Genomic DNA, 16,966 nt, shown 5'->3' on the forward strand with positions numbered 1-16,966 from the left:
TTTAAACTTTTAAAACAAAGTTAAAGTATTTAAAACAGAAAAGGGAAACGTATGTAGCATCATAACGTACATAATTTTGTTAAGAAAATAATTATTCAATTATGCTCTTTGTTGCCATATTTTTACTATGCATATTTTTACTATGCAAACTATAGTTTTTTTCAAATTTTTCATGTCCTAAAACTATTAATGTGTAAGTATATTTCTTGATTTTACGGAAACACTTTTGTTTTATTGATAGTTGTAAGATAAGAAAATTGCAGATACAATGCAGTGTTTTTAATTTCCATCCGTGCTATCACAATGTGCTTTTTACAATGAATTTTCAGAAAAATATTGTGCCTGCATAGAAACGATAAATTTATTAAAATTATTTTTTAAATTATTCTATTAAAAAAATCTATAAAAATTGAAATTTAATTAGTTTATCTATTACATATGCTATTTTCTTTAAAATTTTTAAATTACTATATCTAGTATATTTTAACACATTCATCGCCATGATGACCACCGGTGACCAACACTGAGTTCTTTGCTTACGTTTTGTCTATCATCAGTGACTGTCATGGGGCGACTGTCAAATAAATATCATATATCAATATCTTATTTTTGTGTAACACAATACTATAAATTAAGTATTTTTTCTTAATGTTCTTCTTAATATAAAATTATTTAATCCGGTGTGAATAGAAAATCAGCTAAAATACGCTTAGCGATGAATGTATTAATATAAAAACAAATTCTAATGTTTTCTATTTATAATTTGTAAAAATCTCATTAAAAATTCCTTGACAATTGAATTAATACAACTAAGAATTTTTTATAAATAGAATGAAATGTTAGATTAGAGATTAAGAGTGGTATTCATATTGTCAGATCTTATACAAGATTGTCTCAAGTTTATCATCAGACGCTGTACGCTGTACGACTCGTTTCATTCGCTACGGAGCATCTAAAGATGAACTTAAGACGATCTTATATATAAAATCTGACTATGAATAGCTTAAATATGGTATATCTCTACGCACATTATGTGACGATATATTTGGTTTAATAATTTAATGGTTTTTTTGTCGATCCATAAATTCTATTTTTATTGCATATGGGGAAGGAAAAGGGCCATTAAAAATGAATACGGTTAAAACGAGAGTCGAGTATATTGTATCGTACTTTAATGGTAGTCTCTTACTCAAGAGTACGCCGCAATGGCTCACGAGGATCTTTTGCTCAAAATTTCCCTCGCACTTTATGTTACTATAAAATGGTTAGAAGCCAGAGATTTCGCATTACATTACCCTCGCGAGATTTCTCGCGGCTCTCGAATATATCTGGAAAGATATTATTAATTGCGCTGTTACTTTCGTCGATGAGAAGAAGCCAATCCGACGCAACAAACGTGCATTCTAAAATTGCAATGGATTGGCTACAAATGTATGCAGAAGAAAGCCCGAAATACAAAATATTAATAATCTTACGGTCTTAATCATATAGTAGTAATAATACTATATGCTATAATAATACTAATATTTAATTGTAGTAAATGTAATTGTACTAAAATAAATATATTTAACACGACATTACTAAACGTACGCAAACGTAATAAAATTTTCATTTACGGCGACACTTGCTTGCAAAATTAGAAAGAAATATTCAGAATTCTTAGAATGCCTCAATCGATATATTAATCGCAAACATTAAACTTTAATTTCGCGGCTCTCTTCCACTTCGCGTCTACTTAATTAAAGATCGCTTCTTTTATTTCTATCTATACTTAATAACGTTAGTCGATAATATTTCAATCATGCCAACACTCTGCTATATAGCGCGTATTCTTAACAAAGATAAATAACCGCTATCTTAGTAAAAAAAAAAGATATATCAATAAGTGTCATTTGATATTCATCACCATTGATCAAACAGTTACTAATTTATAAACGTATACTCATGGAGAAAAGCATACATCACTTATCAGGTATAATCGATCGTTCAATTTAGACTTTTCCCAGCGTAGTAGAAATCATCAGGGTCGGTTCTGGCTTCTTACTAGTCTGCGTGCGAGAACAATTTTTACGCCCTTTATATAGAAAAACGAAACAACAAAAAGATATACATTTATACATATAAAGTATTTCGTAAACATACATTGTATTTAAAAAATCACGAAAAAACAAAACCATTTTTTTATTACTATTGAACTCTTCTAGATCATTTACTATCTGTAACGCTTACAATATCAAATAAATCTAAACTTTCAAAGTTTATGTTCTATAGTTAAATGCCCTAATTCGGTTAATCGGTCTTGAGTCATAAATGATTGCAGATAATTCTTTATTAATTTTAATTTCAAAAAACTTATTCCACAAGATGCAACAGTTGTATCGGTAATGTTGAAAACATTTCTAAAAATATAACAAAAGTGTAAGTTATTCTTAACAATATAATCTAAATTTTGTAATAGATTCGATAAGCTTTTTTCGTATTTTAGTTTTTAATACATCTCATCTATAAGATAATATAGAAAAAATGTGATGCAGAAAAAAATACAATTTTCGAATAAAGCTAAAAAAATTGACGGTTTTAAAAGTTACTTAGCAGCATCATTGACTATTAAATCTAGTGAATTCGGGCATTGGATTAAAGGCAATCGGATTAATTCGAGTTCAAGCATTGGAGATAACATTCGGACTCTTAATAGTGAAACTGATGGTTGGTTTAATGACAACATAATATATATATATATAATTTTTATTTTTGTATTTTTTATGAATATTTTTACGCCCTTAAAATTTTACGTGTAACCACACATTGTACCCTCGTCAGAACTGGCCCTGGAAATCATTCTCATTATGTCATTAAAGTGGAATGCAACATTTCTGATTACTCTCTGATAGCTAATAACAATCGTAATATTTTACGAATTTTGTTTTGTGTAGTTATTTGACGTATAATAGCTTAATTTTATACAATATTTAAAAATTTGCCACTTGTCTTTAGATTGTTAGAGCATTTTTCCAGTGAAGAGATCGATCATCAAAGACACTTATTTTTTTATAATAATTTCGCAGGTGTAACATTTTTCGCATATAAAGAAAAATTATTATCGTTTCCATAAAGATTCTATTTGCACAATTTCACAATAAATCGCGACAACTATTTAGATCAAGAAAGACGCAAATCTACTCATTCAACAAGTTAGAAGAAACTTGATGACTGACTAGATTATAATTGTCCATTATTTCTAATATATATCTCATTGTAAAAAGTAACGTTGGGAAGTATTGTAATAAGAATTAAAAAGTTAAAAACAATTTAAAAATTACAAAATTATGAAATTGTACAGAAACGAAGATGTCGCGCTCTAATTTCGTCCGACGATGAATTTTCTATATTTGTGTAATTTTACGTGAGAAACACGAGAATTCGTCGATGCTCATGATTCTGGACGAGAAAAGGCTGGATTTATCTCGCCCAGGATTTTTATATAATACCAGTCTCTCTGAAAGTATCACTTTCAAGTTTAAATAATGAAGATGAACATTTAATTGAACTAAAAGATGAACACTGAATTGAATTAAAAGTTCTATAGAAATCCCTTTTATTTATGGACATCTTTAAATTTTATGCACTTACTTTTTGAAAACTCTGATAGTTATGGAGTGCTTAAATATGGCATTATAAAGTTGCATAATTTAAATTATAATATGGACTAATTTAAAAGAACATAAGATGTTCAACTAACAAAAGGCGATGAAAACTTAATACACAAGAGAAAAAGTTTCGCGAGCAGAGATTATACCAGATTCCTATAGATTAAATCTAAAGTTTAATATTTTGTTCCAGCTCGGTATAAAATTTTATCGGAGCGTCCGAATGTATAACGCAACGTTTTAATTAACATACACGCGAAAGTTTCCTTAACAATTCGATTATTTATCTGGCAAAGCTTAGCAATAAATTATTTGGCACTTGACCCTCTTTGAAATCCCGGTTAGATATATCGCTAAGCTTTTTTTTTAATCTTTCACAGTACGATGCTTTCTCCCGTTCGTACCTTCTTAATTTATGTCACCTACTTCGAAGTGCGCAACGTAATTCAGGCCTAACTTTGTTTATCGTTACGTCGCTTACAATTACACGTTTCGAGAAGTCTCCTCAACCTTTTGGTTGTTAATTATATCTCACAAAAATCTCATTTATATAGCAAATATAAAATTCGCCGAAACATTGTTTTACAATGGGCACTGTGTACTTGCGCCATACACAGGTTGAGAAAACCAACTCGCCGTTTTATTACTCGCGTCTCCTTAATTAACTCAACGTAGAGTTCTCAGTAGGAGGGAGTTTACGTTAGAAAACTTAATCGAACACATATTCAACTGCGTGACATACATATAAAGTCTATACATAACGTCGTGCGAAATTATTTCCACCGTCTGGAGTGTCTTATCATTTAGCTGCGCGCACTTACTATTCAACAATTGCATTTCGCTAGACTTAAATAAGTATTAATAATAAAACATGTAGTAAATATAATATATATGTTTGTATACATACATGCACGTACATGTATGTATACAGATTTCATATACACCGCGCATATCGGCGATCCGATTAGATAATACCGGTACATTTATCCGATGGATGACCGAACGGGGTACGAACGCGGTGCACGGGCTAATTATTAATTAGGAAATCCTATCGTAAAGTTTTTGGCGCTGTTTTGGCATAATTTAAATTCGAGCGATTTTTGAGCCGTGCTTTATCATCGTTTCTGAACGCAATTTTCGAATTTTCGAATACAATACAAACGTACGAGTCGTTGCGCCGCTACAATAATACGAAACAATTAATAATGTGCAAGAACTTACTTCGCTTTACATTATTATCGTAAAAGTTTATCGATATTCTACTGTATTATCATGAAATGAACATGTTTGGATGTATCTGAATAATAATTCACGTATCGCGTGTAACGCCTGACGCTGTCGTTTATCCGATGGTTGAGCAAATAACTATCAAATTGTACAAGGTGTCAGATAAATTTTACTTGGCAAGGAAAAATATATATTTAAACTCTATGGAGACTCGCGGAATGCAAAACGAACGATTCAATTTTCCTGCTACCCGGTATTCGCGGATATCTACGTAGTATCGTTGCCGCGTTAGCTGTTTTTCAGTCTCGCTAATTCCTGTATTTAACGCGAATTGTTGTGCAATTGTTGGAAGATTTTGACATGCTGACGATGTCGTCATCCTCTTCTGGAACGTATGGCAGAGCGAGCTAAAAAGGGGACCGAAATTTTCGTCTACCGGTCATTTGCTACTGTATGGAACACACAGTCAGATGATGCAGAGCGTGGTCCAATAGAATAGGAGTGCCTGCAGCCAATTCTGTACCAGCATCGGCGCAATCGTCGTCACAGTCGAAGTAATTGCTCTGCAAAAAGAATAGCGAATGTTAGTAAATTGCAACAGTGCAGAAAAGTACTTGAATTTATGTCGAGTCAATAAAGCCTATAAAGAGGACATGCTAAAAGAACATTATTAGCATGTGTGTTTATAACTAATAAATTAATATATTTCTTTTATCATAATATTATTTATTTCTTTGTATCCGTGGCGATGTGGCGCAGAGAGATGTGCGCTGCTCTAATGAGCCAAAGATCCGAGTTCAAATCCGACTAATAATAATCGTCGGTTTTTATTCGATCGCTATCTCTCGGAAGGTAATAGCAACCCATTGAGAGTATCTTGCCACGAGTCCTTTATATTTGCCGTTCGGCAGACGAATTCTGAGTGGCTAGAAAGATTCGAAAATAGGCATAAACGTTGAATTTCAGAGTACGTAATTCCGTCGGATTTCAAAACAAATTTTTCCGAACGTGGATAATCTCAAACACAAATGTGTCTATTACACGGAGAGAATTTTCTCTTAAAATTTACCCTGAAATCATGTTAGTTGTGGGACAACATGTACCACCAAGAATTTTATGCGAGCTATTCTGATTAAGATCCACCATAATAAAAAATATTCATATCTATTACATTAAAATAAAAAATATGTTTGATTAATTTTACTAAAATATATCTAAGAAATTTCAATAATTTTTCAAAATTTACCAATCTGCTTAGTAATTTTTATCACGTTGTTTGTAAAATGTCTTTTGTATATTTTAAAAATTCCTTGGTTGTCAAGTTGTCCCAAGTTTGAAGTGAATTTAAGGATAAAATATATAACAAAAAATTCTCTCCATGTAGAAGAATTTTTATATGTAATATTTATACTTGGGCTTGTTCTTACCAGAAATAGTTTCTGGTAATGAATATGTTATTAATATAGGGCGGGTGTACCTAAGTATAAACATTGCACAAAAATTCTTTTATTACTTTTTCTTATTGTTTATTCATTTCTAAAAAATAAAATAAAAAAGCATCGCATAAAAATATGTATGTATTATTAATGTATTAATATCTCGGCTTTTGGAAAGATTAATTAGTAATTCTTAGTTTTTAGAGCAAAGATTTATTTATGTAATGTTAACAAACATTTTTTAAGCGACAACTCTGAAGTTTATAGCTTTTATATATTAACGGTCTTGCGACCTGATGGAATCAAATCAGAATTTTCCGTAACTAACGAACCTAGAAGTGCAAGCTAAAATGGAGCAGTAAAAAAAGTTCGTTCTGCGACGAGTAATCCGTAACAGAATTGTCCAATTAGTATACAAACTAGCCAATATCAACTTTATTTGCGTGAGTACAGTTATTGACGTCATTTTTGTCTGCAGCAACTGTATACGCGATGTAATTGGCTCACAAGAAAAAGGAATAGTCCGTAAATATTAATTAAATCTCTAATACTTCTTGATTAATATTTGCAATAAAATTTTTAATATTTACAATATAGGTGGCATTGTAGTGCTTACAAGCAAATGCGACAAATCGTACAATACAGAAAAATTCTTTAAAAGTGAAATTGTATTACATACATTTCACCCAGTTTGGATTGCAATTTTGTTAAATGTGAAAAGTTATAAGATTGTATTGATGGATTTTTATATCTTCATTCATTCAAATAATCAAATCTCTATGTAAATGAAAGCTTTAGTTGTTAAAATTACAAATTCATCGACGATTTGAATTTCATTCGAAATTTAGTAACTTTTTGAGTTTTTAATGTATCAAGTTCGACGCATCGCACATCATGACGTGGTCATGTCATATAAAAGCTACACAAAAAATTATAGCAGGCATGATGTATGTTATGCCGAGCATAAATCATAAATGATTACCTGGCAATCGATGCAACGACAGCTATCGGTCAGTGAGCAAGTGAGGCCGAGAATCTCGACAGCTTCCTTGTAAAGCTCGGCGCTCGACTTCCGCCGTCTTGGTGGCGACGTAGGTGCGCTCACTGTGCCAGTGCCCGATGGTCTCCTGCTGCTTTTCAACCTCGACGAGGATTCTCGAGACAAGGAGGAGGTCGACGTTGATCCCCTCGTCCGATTGTCGCTCGTGAGTAACGCCCGACCCGCCGGAGATGCGAACAGCTGCAGCATATCCATGTCCTGCGGTCGTACATTTACTAATTAGTGGATGCTACATTTGCGCCACGATATCGTGCATAATATGTTTAATATGTCAGTCTTATAACATATTATTACAGTTAATAAAATACACAGAATTCCATGTTTTTTATTGTAAAAATTCACTCATATAAAGAAGATATTTTGCATGTTAGAGATAATAACATATAATAGGTTTTCTTCATTAATTCTCTCTATCTTTTAACAATTTAAATAATAATTAAAAATTTTGTCATCATATTTCAAAAACTAAAAAAAGCGACGTTTAAATTACATCGTACACGATATGTATAACGCGATTTGGAATTACACAAATAGTGTCCAGCAAATCTACAAATAATGCTTGTTATAGAATCAAAGGGTACCGTGCACCTAACAAGATAACACTCTCAACAAGGATCTCGTATCCCGAAGTCCTATTCGTTTTGGATCGCGAAGGATCTCTCTCATTCGTAGTGCACTCTCAGACGAAAGACTTTTCTAACAACTGCGAGTATTATGATGATGAAAAACGTGCCGTATCTCAGAGATGGAAGAGATGTGTTATTAAAACTATTACGTTAAACGTTCAGTGCAATGTTCGCGAACATTATTTTCCAGGATATCGCTTACAATAAAAACGTGTAACACAAAAATCCCGTAATGATATTGTTTCGTGCTCGACCGGATTCAGCGGAGCGCGATTTATGCCGGCACCACTCAGAAAGAGTGCGAAACGAGGGGAGGGCTGCGGATAAGAGAACGACTTTCGCTACCGCGATTAATTTGCACCGAAAACTCTTGGTTTTCACGGACACTGTCGTGGTTCGAATCGCTCGGAAATCTTGAGGCGTCGGTAGTCTGCCGCAAACGCGAGACGGAGATCTTGCATCGACTTTATGCCCTTACGACGGAAATCTTGCGGTCGAACGGAGAATCTTGTTCTCGAGGCAGACTCCGAGCGCGAACGCGACACGACCACAGAGATTCGGGGCGAACTCCTTTGATGAACTCGATAATCACTCGCCAGAGAATACAGTCTCTCTGGACACTCACGCACTTGGATGATTGGGCGGCGATGCCGCGCACGAATCGGTTTAGAATGTTTGCGTTAAGCCGAGAGAACTTGCATCTGATACGTGCAAAACGAGTCTGACTTGAGATCGTTCTCTTCCGCCAGGAGGGTTCTCGAGGGACGGAAACAAATGCGAGATCCGGAACGCGGCGCTTTCTGATTGATCCGACGATTGACAGAGTTGCGCTGTGGGCACAATTTTCGCGAACAAAGACACTGCGCGTGTCAGGAGTTGCGCCGTGCTCCGATTTTCGACAATGCCGGCATACGCGCACCTGTACGTGGGGCGGCATCGACGCGTGAATATGTTCGATCCTTAACAGATATCTTTCCGTGCTTTTCATTTTCGGAAGCAATAGTTATTAAAAATACGTTATTAAAATTGCGAGGCTAGCTGTACAAGTGTTTTTCTTATTTTTATATTTTAGTATTCTTCTCTTGAAGGATATATGCATTTTCACAGATATTTCGCGGCAGTTCTTCACCACTTCTTTCGTTCTTTCGGAGTTTAAAATATATACTTTTAATATAAACATGTTATTAAAATTGCAGGATTGTGCGCCGGATATTCGTTCGCGTATTTTATTTCGAACTCTCTTCATAATGACTCCTCTCAAACTTTTATATCTGTAGAAAAATTTTCGCGCAACTTGTCCTCGTTTCTTATAGTCAGAAATAAATTGCAGACAGATCATTAATATACGATTAGGTGCGGTCTTTTACCACCTTCTACAAGGGAAAACCTCTCGTGCGTAAAATAAAGGGATATATATATACCGGGAGCTCAAACGCAAACTCGGACGACGGTGACATTTAGAGAGCGATTTGCTTAATTACAAGGGGATCGTTAAAAATTGCTCGCTAAAATGAGCGCCACGAAGTGAACGTGCTTCTACATCGTAGGATCCCCGGATCGTTCCACCGGAAGAAAATAATTGGGAGAACGAATAATTGAATTCATCTTGAAAAGTTGGAGAATTTCGAACGAAGATATCTCAATTCCCATCTTGGGCGTGAACAATTTTCCCTGCACTCTTACGAAACTTCTCAACTCTTGCGCGCGCGGGTACCGTTCCGTCAGTGCGTCGGGAAAACCGTAATTACGCCGATATGCTTTTATGCTTTTTGCCATTATCTAGCTAGCTCAATATCTTGCTTACTCGTATTTTCGTCGGAGAGACTTTTCATCGAATTTGTTGGAAATCTCGTTGAAACTAGTTACGATCAGGGAAACCGGGACGAAGCAGCGCGGCTTGGGAAGCATTTTCAGTGCGCAGATCGCCGCACGCGAGTTGTTACACATTGTGAACTCTCGCGCCGAAAATGCAAGATACACTTTTGGCGAACCTCAGCGAGCTTCATCTACGGGCACCGTCGAATCAGCTTAAGCTCTCACCGCTTAATGTGCCTCAACCTACGAAGGGTTTAAGAACGAAAATGGAAGTCCCCACAAAATTCAGCGAGATGCTGCATTCAGTGCAACTGGAATTCGTTAAACGATCTCATTTCATTAAATATCGCAGAAAATACTAAACACGAGAACGTAATATAAACGTAATAATTAAAAAGAAGTTATTAAAAAGATATAGAATTAACCCTAGGTTAATATATTCTTGGATCCGGAAGACTCGAGCAGAAACTTTCATCGGTTGGTAGTATTGGTAGTACTCGGGTAATAATAATGATTTCTTTGACTTGTGGTGAGGAGGGAACATAGTTTTGACTCTCCCGAAGTGGCAGTTATAACGACAATGCCAAATCGACCTTATCAGCGAAAACGAAAACATCTTAAAAGTGTTTATAGATTTTACAAACGTGATCAAAGTAACTGCGTCGCATTATTATACAGTAAGTATATATATCAAAAGAACAATATTTTGTCAACGTAACTTTATATCTTGTTATATTATGCATGTTTCTACTTTTCAATAATATTCTGTATTTGTAATATAAACTAGTATCTTCAATCATTTTTAGTCGACAATGGAAACGCCCCGCGGCGAACAGAACCTTGAACGTAGTATTGATAATGAAAGTTCTTCAAAAGAAGATAACACTAAAGAATTATTATTTTTCAATATCGAACCGAATGAACCGAATGAATAATTTGACTAAAGGAGGCATTGATAAATTTGACCGAAAATGCTCTCACTTTAACCCTTTGGACCAACGGCTTAACGTCTCTTTCCGAAAGACGGAGCCCAGTTTGCTCCGCACAAGAGGCCTATCTTGCACGGAGGGCGCAGCTTTCGGAAAAACATTCCATGGCTCTAGTGGACTCGAACCTGGTTCCTCAGATTACGAGTCTGGCGCTCTACCACTAGACCACACTGCCGCCGAATACTGCACGAATGTGTACTCGTTGGCCGATGAGATTTTTTTTATGCTATGTTATATCAAAGCGTTATTAATAATTATATTTTATATAATTTAAACAAAGAGGACAACAAGAAATTAACGAGATCTAAGTTTTTAGAAACATTATAAATTATATTATAAAACTTTTATAAGAAACATTTTTTGATATCAAATATTTTTCGAGGTATATCGAGAAAAGTAAAAAGCTGCTCTACATAGTGGGGTGGTTTTACCCCGTAGAACCGTTTTTGGGTAACAACGAAAAATTTCTAAATTCATCTTTTTACCCCCCCCCCCCCCTCTAATTATGTGGAAAGTTTCATTAAAATCAGAATTTTCGAGTTTGATAGGTTCCCTTGTAACTTGTAAGACTGACTTAAGCTGAATTTTTCAACAGACTATAAATACGAGTCTTAATTCCTTCATGCGACTAATTGTGAGATTGAGTTATATTCGACATAAATTTGATCCACGCTGTACGAGAACCATTGGAATTTTCTATTATGCATTTTGATATGTAAAAGACAAGCTATATAGTATAGGTTAACTCCTTTCTTAAAATTACAAATATCAATAATAAATGTTTGTTCAATTTTCATTAATTTTAGACTAATTATTTTAAAAATTTCGTATAGCGTGGATAAATTATTGAATAGAGAATAGACAATGCCTACATTGGTATATAATTCGTAAATGTCCGGAAATTGTTCGTTCTTCAAGGTTTTATCATTGTTCTCTTGATTACCAAACTCGGATTTCGTCAAACAAGGGTTATTTAAAACTTCAACAGCAATTGCGACGACATATTTTTATAATATATACGAAATCAATTTCGAAAAATGACATTTGATAAATTTTTATCACACGAGATTTTATATGTATGGAATAAAACACAATTAATTAAATTATAATTATATCGAACTAGAACACTCGGATCGGATATTAGAGGAAAATCGACTTTGTAAAATTTAACAAAAGCATTCGCTGTAAAGGAGTTAGTGACATATATGTGACATATGTATATCATAAATAAAATATTGCACAAATTTAGTACAAAATCAAATCAATAGTTTTTGGTTAAATATTTCTTGAAAATATATCCTTGCTGGTTTTGTAATTTCGAAGGTTGTATAACCTTTAATTTCCAAGATTATGAAAAGTTTCAAGTACCAATAACTTTCATGACTTAATTACATCCGTCTAGCAAAGTTTCTTTCCCTTTATAAGAAAAATAAAGTTCCTACAGTTTCTTCTATTTGTCTTAATTATAGAAATGTTCATCAAAGAAATTATCTTTATCAAACTCAATTATACAAAGTGCTTAAAAAAAATGTTAACACTTATATGAAAGTAACTTGGGGCTATATGGTGAAGTGCTTCAAGGCTCTAGGGACCACCTGGAGAAAATTCCAAAAATATGTTGACAACGATGAACAAGTAGAGAGTCTTAGAAGACAAAATACATTACTATCATATTTTATGTTATTTTGTTCTGTTTTTCCAAAAAAGTTTCTTCTATATAAGTATAAACTTTTTTTTAAGTACCCTGTATTATCATACTAATAATCATAATTTACAATAATACTATGCTATTTAATTATTTATTATCTAATTTATATTATTTAAATTTTTCCATTTCTAATTTGTTTTCTATCTATATTTCTTTCTTTTGTTTCAATTTTTTTCTTTCCCACATTTTGTCTTTTATTTTCTCAGTCTCTTGTTATATCTTTCTCTGAACTATTTTCTCTTTAGTTATAAATCGATGGCCAGTACAAGTCTGGAACGCTGTTAGGTTAGGTTACGAAGACAAATAAAAAAAATGAATTTAAAAATAGGAGATTGCATTTAAATTTGAAACAAAGAAAACTAAAACGCATGAAAAAGAGAGCGTTGAATAAGTTAACAATCACATCTTCCACAGAAGATATAGCAAAAAATAAATAAGAAGGGACTATTAAAATATCAACAACAATGATCATTAGATAAAATAAAATTTTTTTGACCAACGGACACAGAAATTTTATTTTAATCACAAAATAAACAAATGTAATCCCTGCAATGTCCCTTCAATGCCAATATTATGCGGCCATGAGTTGTGTATGCCTTAAGGCTTAGATTCATTTATTCATATCTGCTCTCATATGCATTGAGATCTCTTTTACAAACGCACGGGCGATGGATAAAGCCATTAATTTTACATAGCAAATTTGACAAAACAGTGTGCGAAATTTATAAAATATAATATAAAATAAAAAAGTGCTGCTGAAATTAATTCCGCGATCTGTTATATACAGAAATTAATGTTATATTGTACTCTTAAATCAACGATAAGCCGCTTGTCGCGTAAATCTCCAGAGCATAAATGATTAATATTGTCTGGGGATCATACTTCATATAGTGCGTTTTGAATACTGTAACATTGAAAATAACTGCGATATATTTCAATGTTTGCAATCTTTCGAATTCGGGGAAAGACGGACGGGAAGGGCTTCCGGAACTGTCAGGAATCATTGAATTAGGCGGCTTGACGAATATATTTCGAGTTCGAGGTCAGGCAGCCCCTTTCACGAGTGTCTCACATACATATTCGAGTAGCATCCTCGCGGCTTTATCCATCCAAAACCAGCCGTCTTTGTAATGGAAATGTCTGCTGGCATTGCCTGCCGAGTCGCGTTTTCCCGATGCGAAATCGTACCATCGTGTTCTTGAACTCTTTAGATACCCACGAGACATAAACATCCGTCTCAGGGGATGCTCTGTATAAGCAAAAAAATGGCCCATAGGGTCCTCACAGAATTCAAATGACAATTTACGTTACACCCCGCAACAATAAATATACCCATTCTTGGACAAAATAATAATTTATTACTACTTTGACTTATAATATTATAATAATCCAGATCGAATATGCTGGGAAGTTTATGTCAATCAAGAGAGTCACTTCTTTGTCAGTAGGAAATGTATCTTTGTCTTCTTGTTTTATAGACATGGTATTAGCGCTGCAACTTTAACGAGATCGTCGATACATTACTGTCACGAGAAACTTTAATAGAAGTATGCAATTATCTTTTAGCATTATTTACCGCGTCCGGAAGAGATCATAAATTAATTTAAAGTATTTGTTTGGAATGTTAATACCTCAATACAATAAAGTAGAGAGACACATCATTTATTTGACAAGCATGCATATATTTTATTAATTGTGCAATAATATAGAATAATTTTTATAATAATAAGGGTATAACATATATGTAAAATATTACTATCCATTTGTTTATTATAAATTTATAATCAAAGTTTTTATAAAAACACCATTAATTTACATGATAATATTTAACGTATTTGCGAAAATTTTCCGATTAAAGAAAAGGGACAAAATGTTCTTGCAAACTTGTGTTCAGATTTAAAGCTACAAAATTAACAATTATCCTTCACGAACAATTAAAATTCCTATCTCTAACGTTCTAGTACGAAATAGGGATGAAAGCAATGCCATTAACTCTTTACCGCAACCGATCAATTCTGCATGAGTCCCCGGTATCGAGCGATTATATCCCGGGAAAACAAAAACTTTCTTTCCGGCCACAGCCATTTCTCTTTTCCGAGCAGTAAAGACGCGATCTTTATTTTATCACCTTCGAGGGCGACGCCTGAAGGGAACGTCATCTTCAGAGCAGTCGACGACGAACAAAAGAGGTCGATGGAAAATGGCAAAGAGATCAAATGGTGGGTGATAACAAGCGCCAAGCTGATTCGATGTACCGAGTGTACAGGGGAAGACAGTATCCCAGGCCGATCCCTCGGGACGCATATCCTCCGTCGGTCTTGGTATTTTCAGCTGCGCTGCGAACTTTTCTCGAATCCTTCAACACTGATAGATAACCCGGTCGAAAGGGCGGACTTGGATAGAACGACTGACGAAGACTTTTTGCCGCGAGCAACCGGATTTTGCGGAGGGAGTTTATGTAGTGGGGAAAGAAATAATTTTTACTTGATGTTGAAAAATGTACTGTAAGATATACCTCCCACAAGATATATTATCCATTATATTTCTTCTCGCAAGATCGAGCGGAAAAATATCCCATTTGGACGAATTTTCCGATTATTATTGAGATTATTATATATAGTTTCCCTCTCTCAAAAATAGATAACATATTGCACAGCAAAAAAAAACATCTCTTTTAGGTGTTTTTAATTTGCTCTGCTCCAATTATCACAAGATTAAATGGAGAAATATTTCATTTAGACGTAAATTATAAGAATCCGTAAATTATATTAAAATAATTATATAATTTTATAAATAGATATTGCACAGCGAAAAAAGTATACGTCTTCTTTAAAATGCTTTTAATTTCTCTTGCCTCTATTCTTTTATTAAATTTTTTTTACATTACTCATCGATTTTTATTGATAATGCAAATTATTGAATTGCAAAATATATTTTTATAATGTTAAAAGAAAATTCATTAAACTCTCCATACACTAAAATTGACAATTTGACCATCCGGAAATTGAATTTCGGTATGCTTTGGATAATTAGCTCCAAGTATTGATTGGGCGTAAACATAGTTTACCGGTTAGTCAGTGGAAAATCGGGTAAATCAAAGATATAAGCAGTAAATAGATTATAAAAGCGATCGATTCGATTTATATATAAGCCGAGTAACTTAATTGCTCACAAATCGTTCCAATTGCTTGTACTTATCAACTCATGAATCAAGAATTGTATTAATTTTAGCCAAACGAAGAAAGCCAGAAAGGACAGAAAGTAGAGCAAAATCGATCTTGTGGGTTAATCAGCCAGAATTAATTTTATAATATAGCAATTGAGTGTTAAGTCGTATTATAATTGTTGCGTTTATCATTCAGCAAATACATTTGCTTTAACGAAAAGAAAACATTTAAATTTACAAAGCAATTTAGCAGAGAATAAAAATTTCCTCTGTTTCCGTATATTAATTAGTGTTACATATTAAATTGAAAATCCGAAGATTGCGATAATGGAAGCGATAGCAGCAAGCTCGCATAACAAAAATAGCTTTACAATAACGTTTCCTCTCCCGTTCCCATTAATGCGCATCAATTTTCCAAATATCGAATCGGTATCGTTATATCAACGTTATACATCGCATAAAGCTACCGTTAGCGCTCGTAGAATTTATGGATTTATGAAACGCGTTTAATGCCCCATTATTTTGCGATTTAATTCCCTTCTGTGCGAGTATTAAATATTTCCAGTGCAACCTGGCGTCATTAAACAGCAAATATGTATAGTCGTATGAACATGTTCAGCTCCCGATCTTTCCTTTGAAATGATCGTTTATCACTCTACCAGGGAATCAGCGATAATATCCAGCTGTATTTGCTCGTCCGGGAGGGTAGTGCTCGCCCATGTTGTTAATCCCCCTTGTAAACCTCTGTCAACAGGAACCATCGCGAGGCGGCTGCTAATGAAGAGAACCCATCTAATTAAGTTAATTAATACCGACAGAAGAGCTCTATAGGAAACTTTCGATAAAGGGACGAAAACGGACGGAGGGGAGGTTACAAGCGCGCACACGAGGACACGTAGGACGATTTGCGAAACAGGATAATTATGTCGGTTTCATCGTACCGATGAGCGGGGTAATAGGAGAACATTGTTCGCCCAGGGATGTTTAGTCGAGGATTAATACCGCGAGGATCGTGGCGCTTATGCGGTCAGGTTAATAAAGGCACGCCCATGGCAAATCTACTTTTATTGAAACTAGGATTTTTATTAAGCCCCCCCCCCTTGGTCCAAGCACGCATTTCGCTCGCGGCGATGGTGATTCCGCTTCTTTGTGTTCCATGGACCACGGAAGCGATAATTGTCACGTACGAATGAGAGGTATTATCCGGCGAAAGATATTATCATGTTCTGCTGAATTGTTAACAATAATTTATGTTCCAGGACAAAATCTTTTTGCGATTATAATAATAATAG

General features: G+C 34.2%; 1 protein-coding gene across 1 annotated transcript in view; it reads right to left on the bottom strand.

Moving 5' to 3' along the window:
• Window positions 1-1,138: 1,138 nt before the first annotated feature.
• The window catches only part of LOC139782515 (uncharacterized), a 101,811-nt gene continuing 85,983 nt past the window's right edge, over window positions 1,139-16,966 (bottom strand). Inside the window, exons 5-6 of the mRNA XM_071721546.1 lie at window positions 7,293-7,568; window positions 1,139-5,437 (exon numbers count right to left, since the gene is read on the bottom strand). Of these exons, the coding sequence (XP_071577647.1) occupies window positions 5,321-5,437; window positions 7,293-7,568 (393 nt within the window). The 3' untranslated portion in view covers window positions 1,139-5,320. The remainder of the gene's footprint in view (window positions 5,438-7,292; window positions 7,569-16,966) is intronic.

This window comes from Temnothorax nylanderi, unplaced genomic scaffold (genome assembly GCF_030848795.1).
Source record: "Temnothorax nylanderi isolate EJ_2023f unplaced genomic scaffold, tnyl_v1.0 TNYL_tig0420_pilon, whole genome shotgun sequence".
In the NCBI taxonomy this organism is placed as follows: Eukaryota; Metazoa; Arthropoda; class Insecta; order Hymenoptera; family Formicidae; genus Temnothorax; species Temnothorax nylanderi.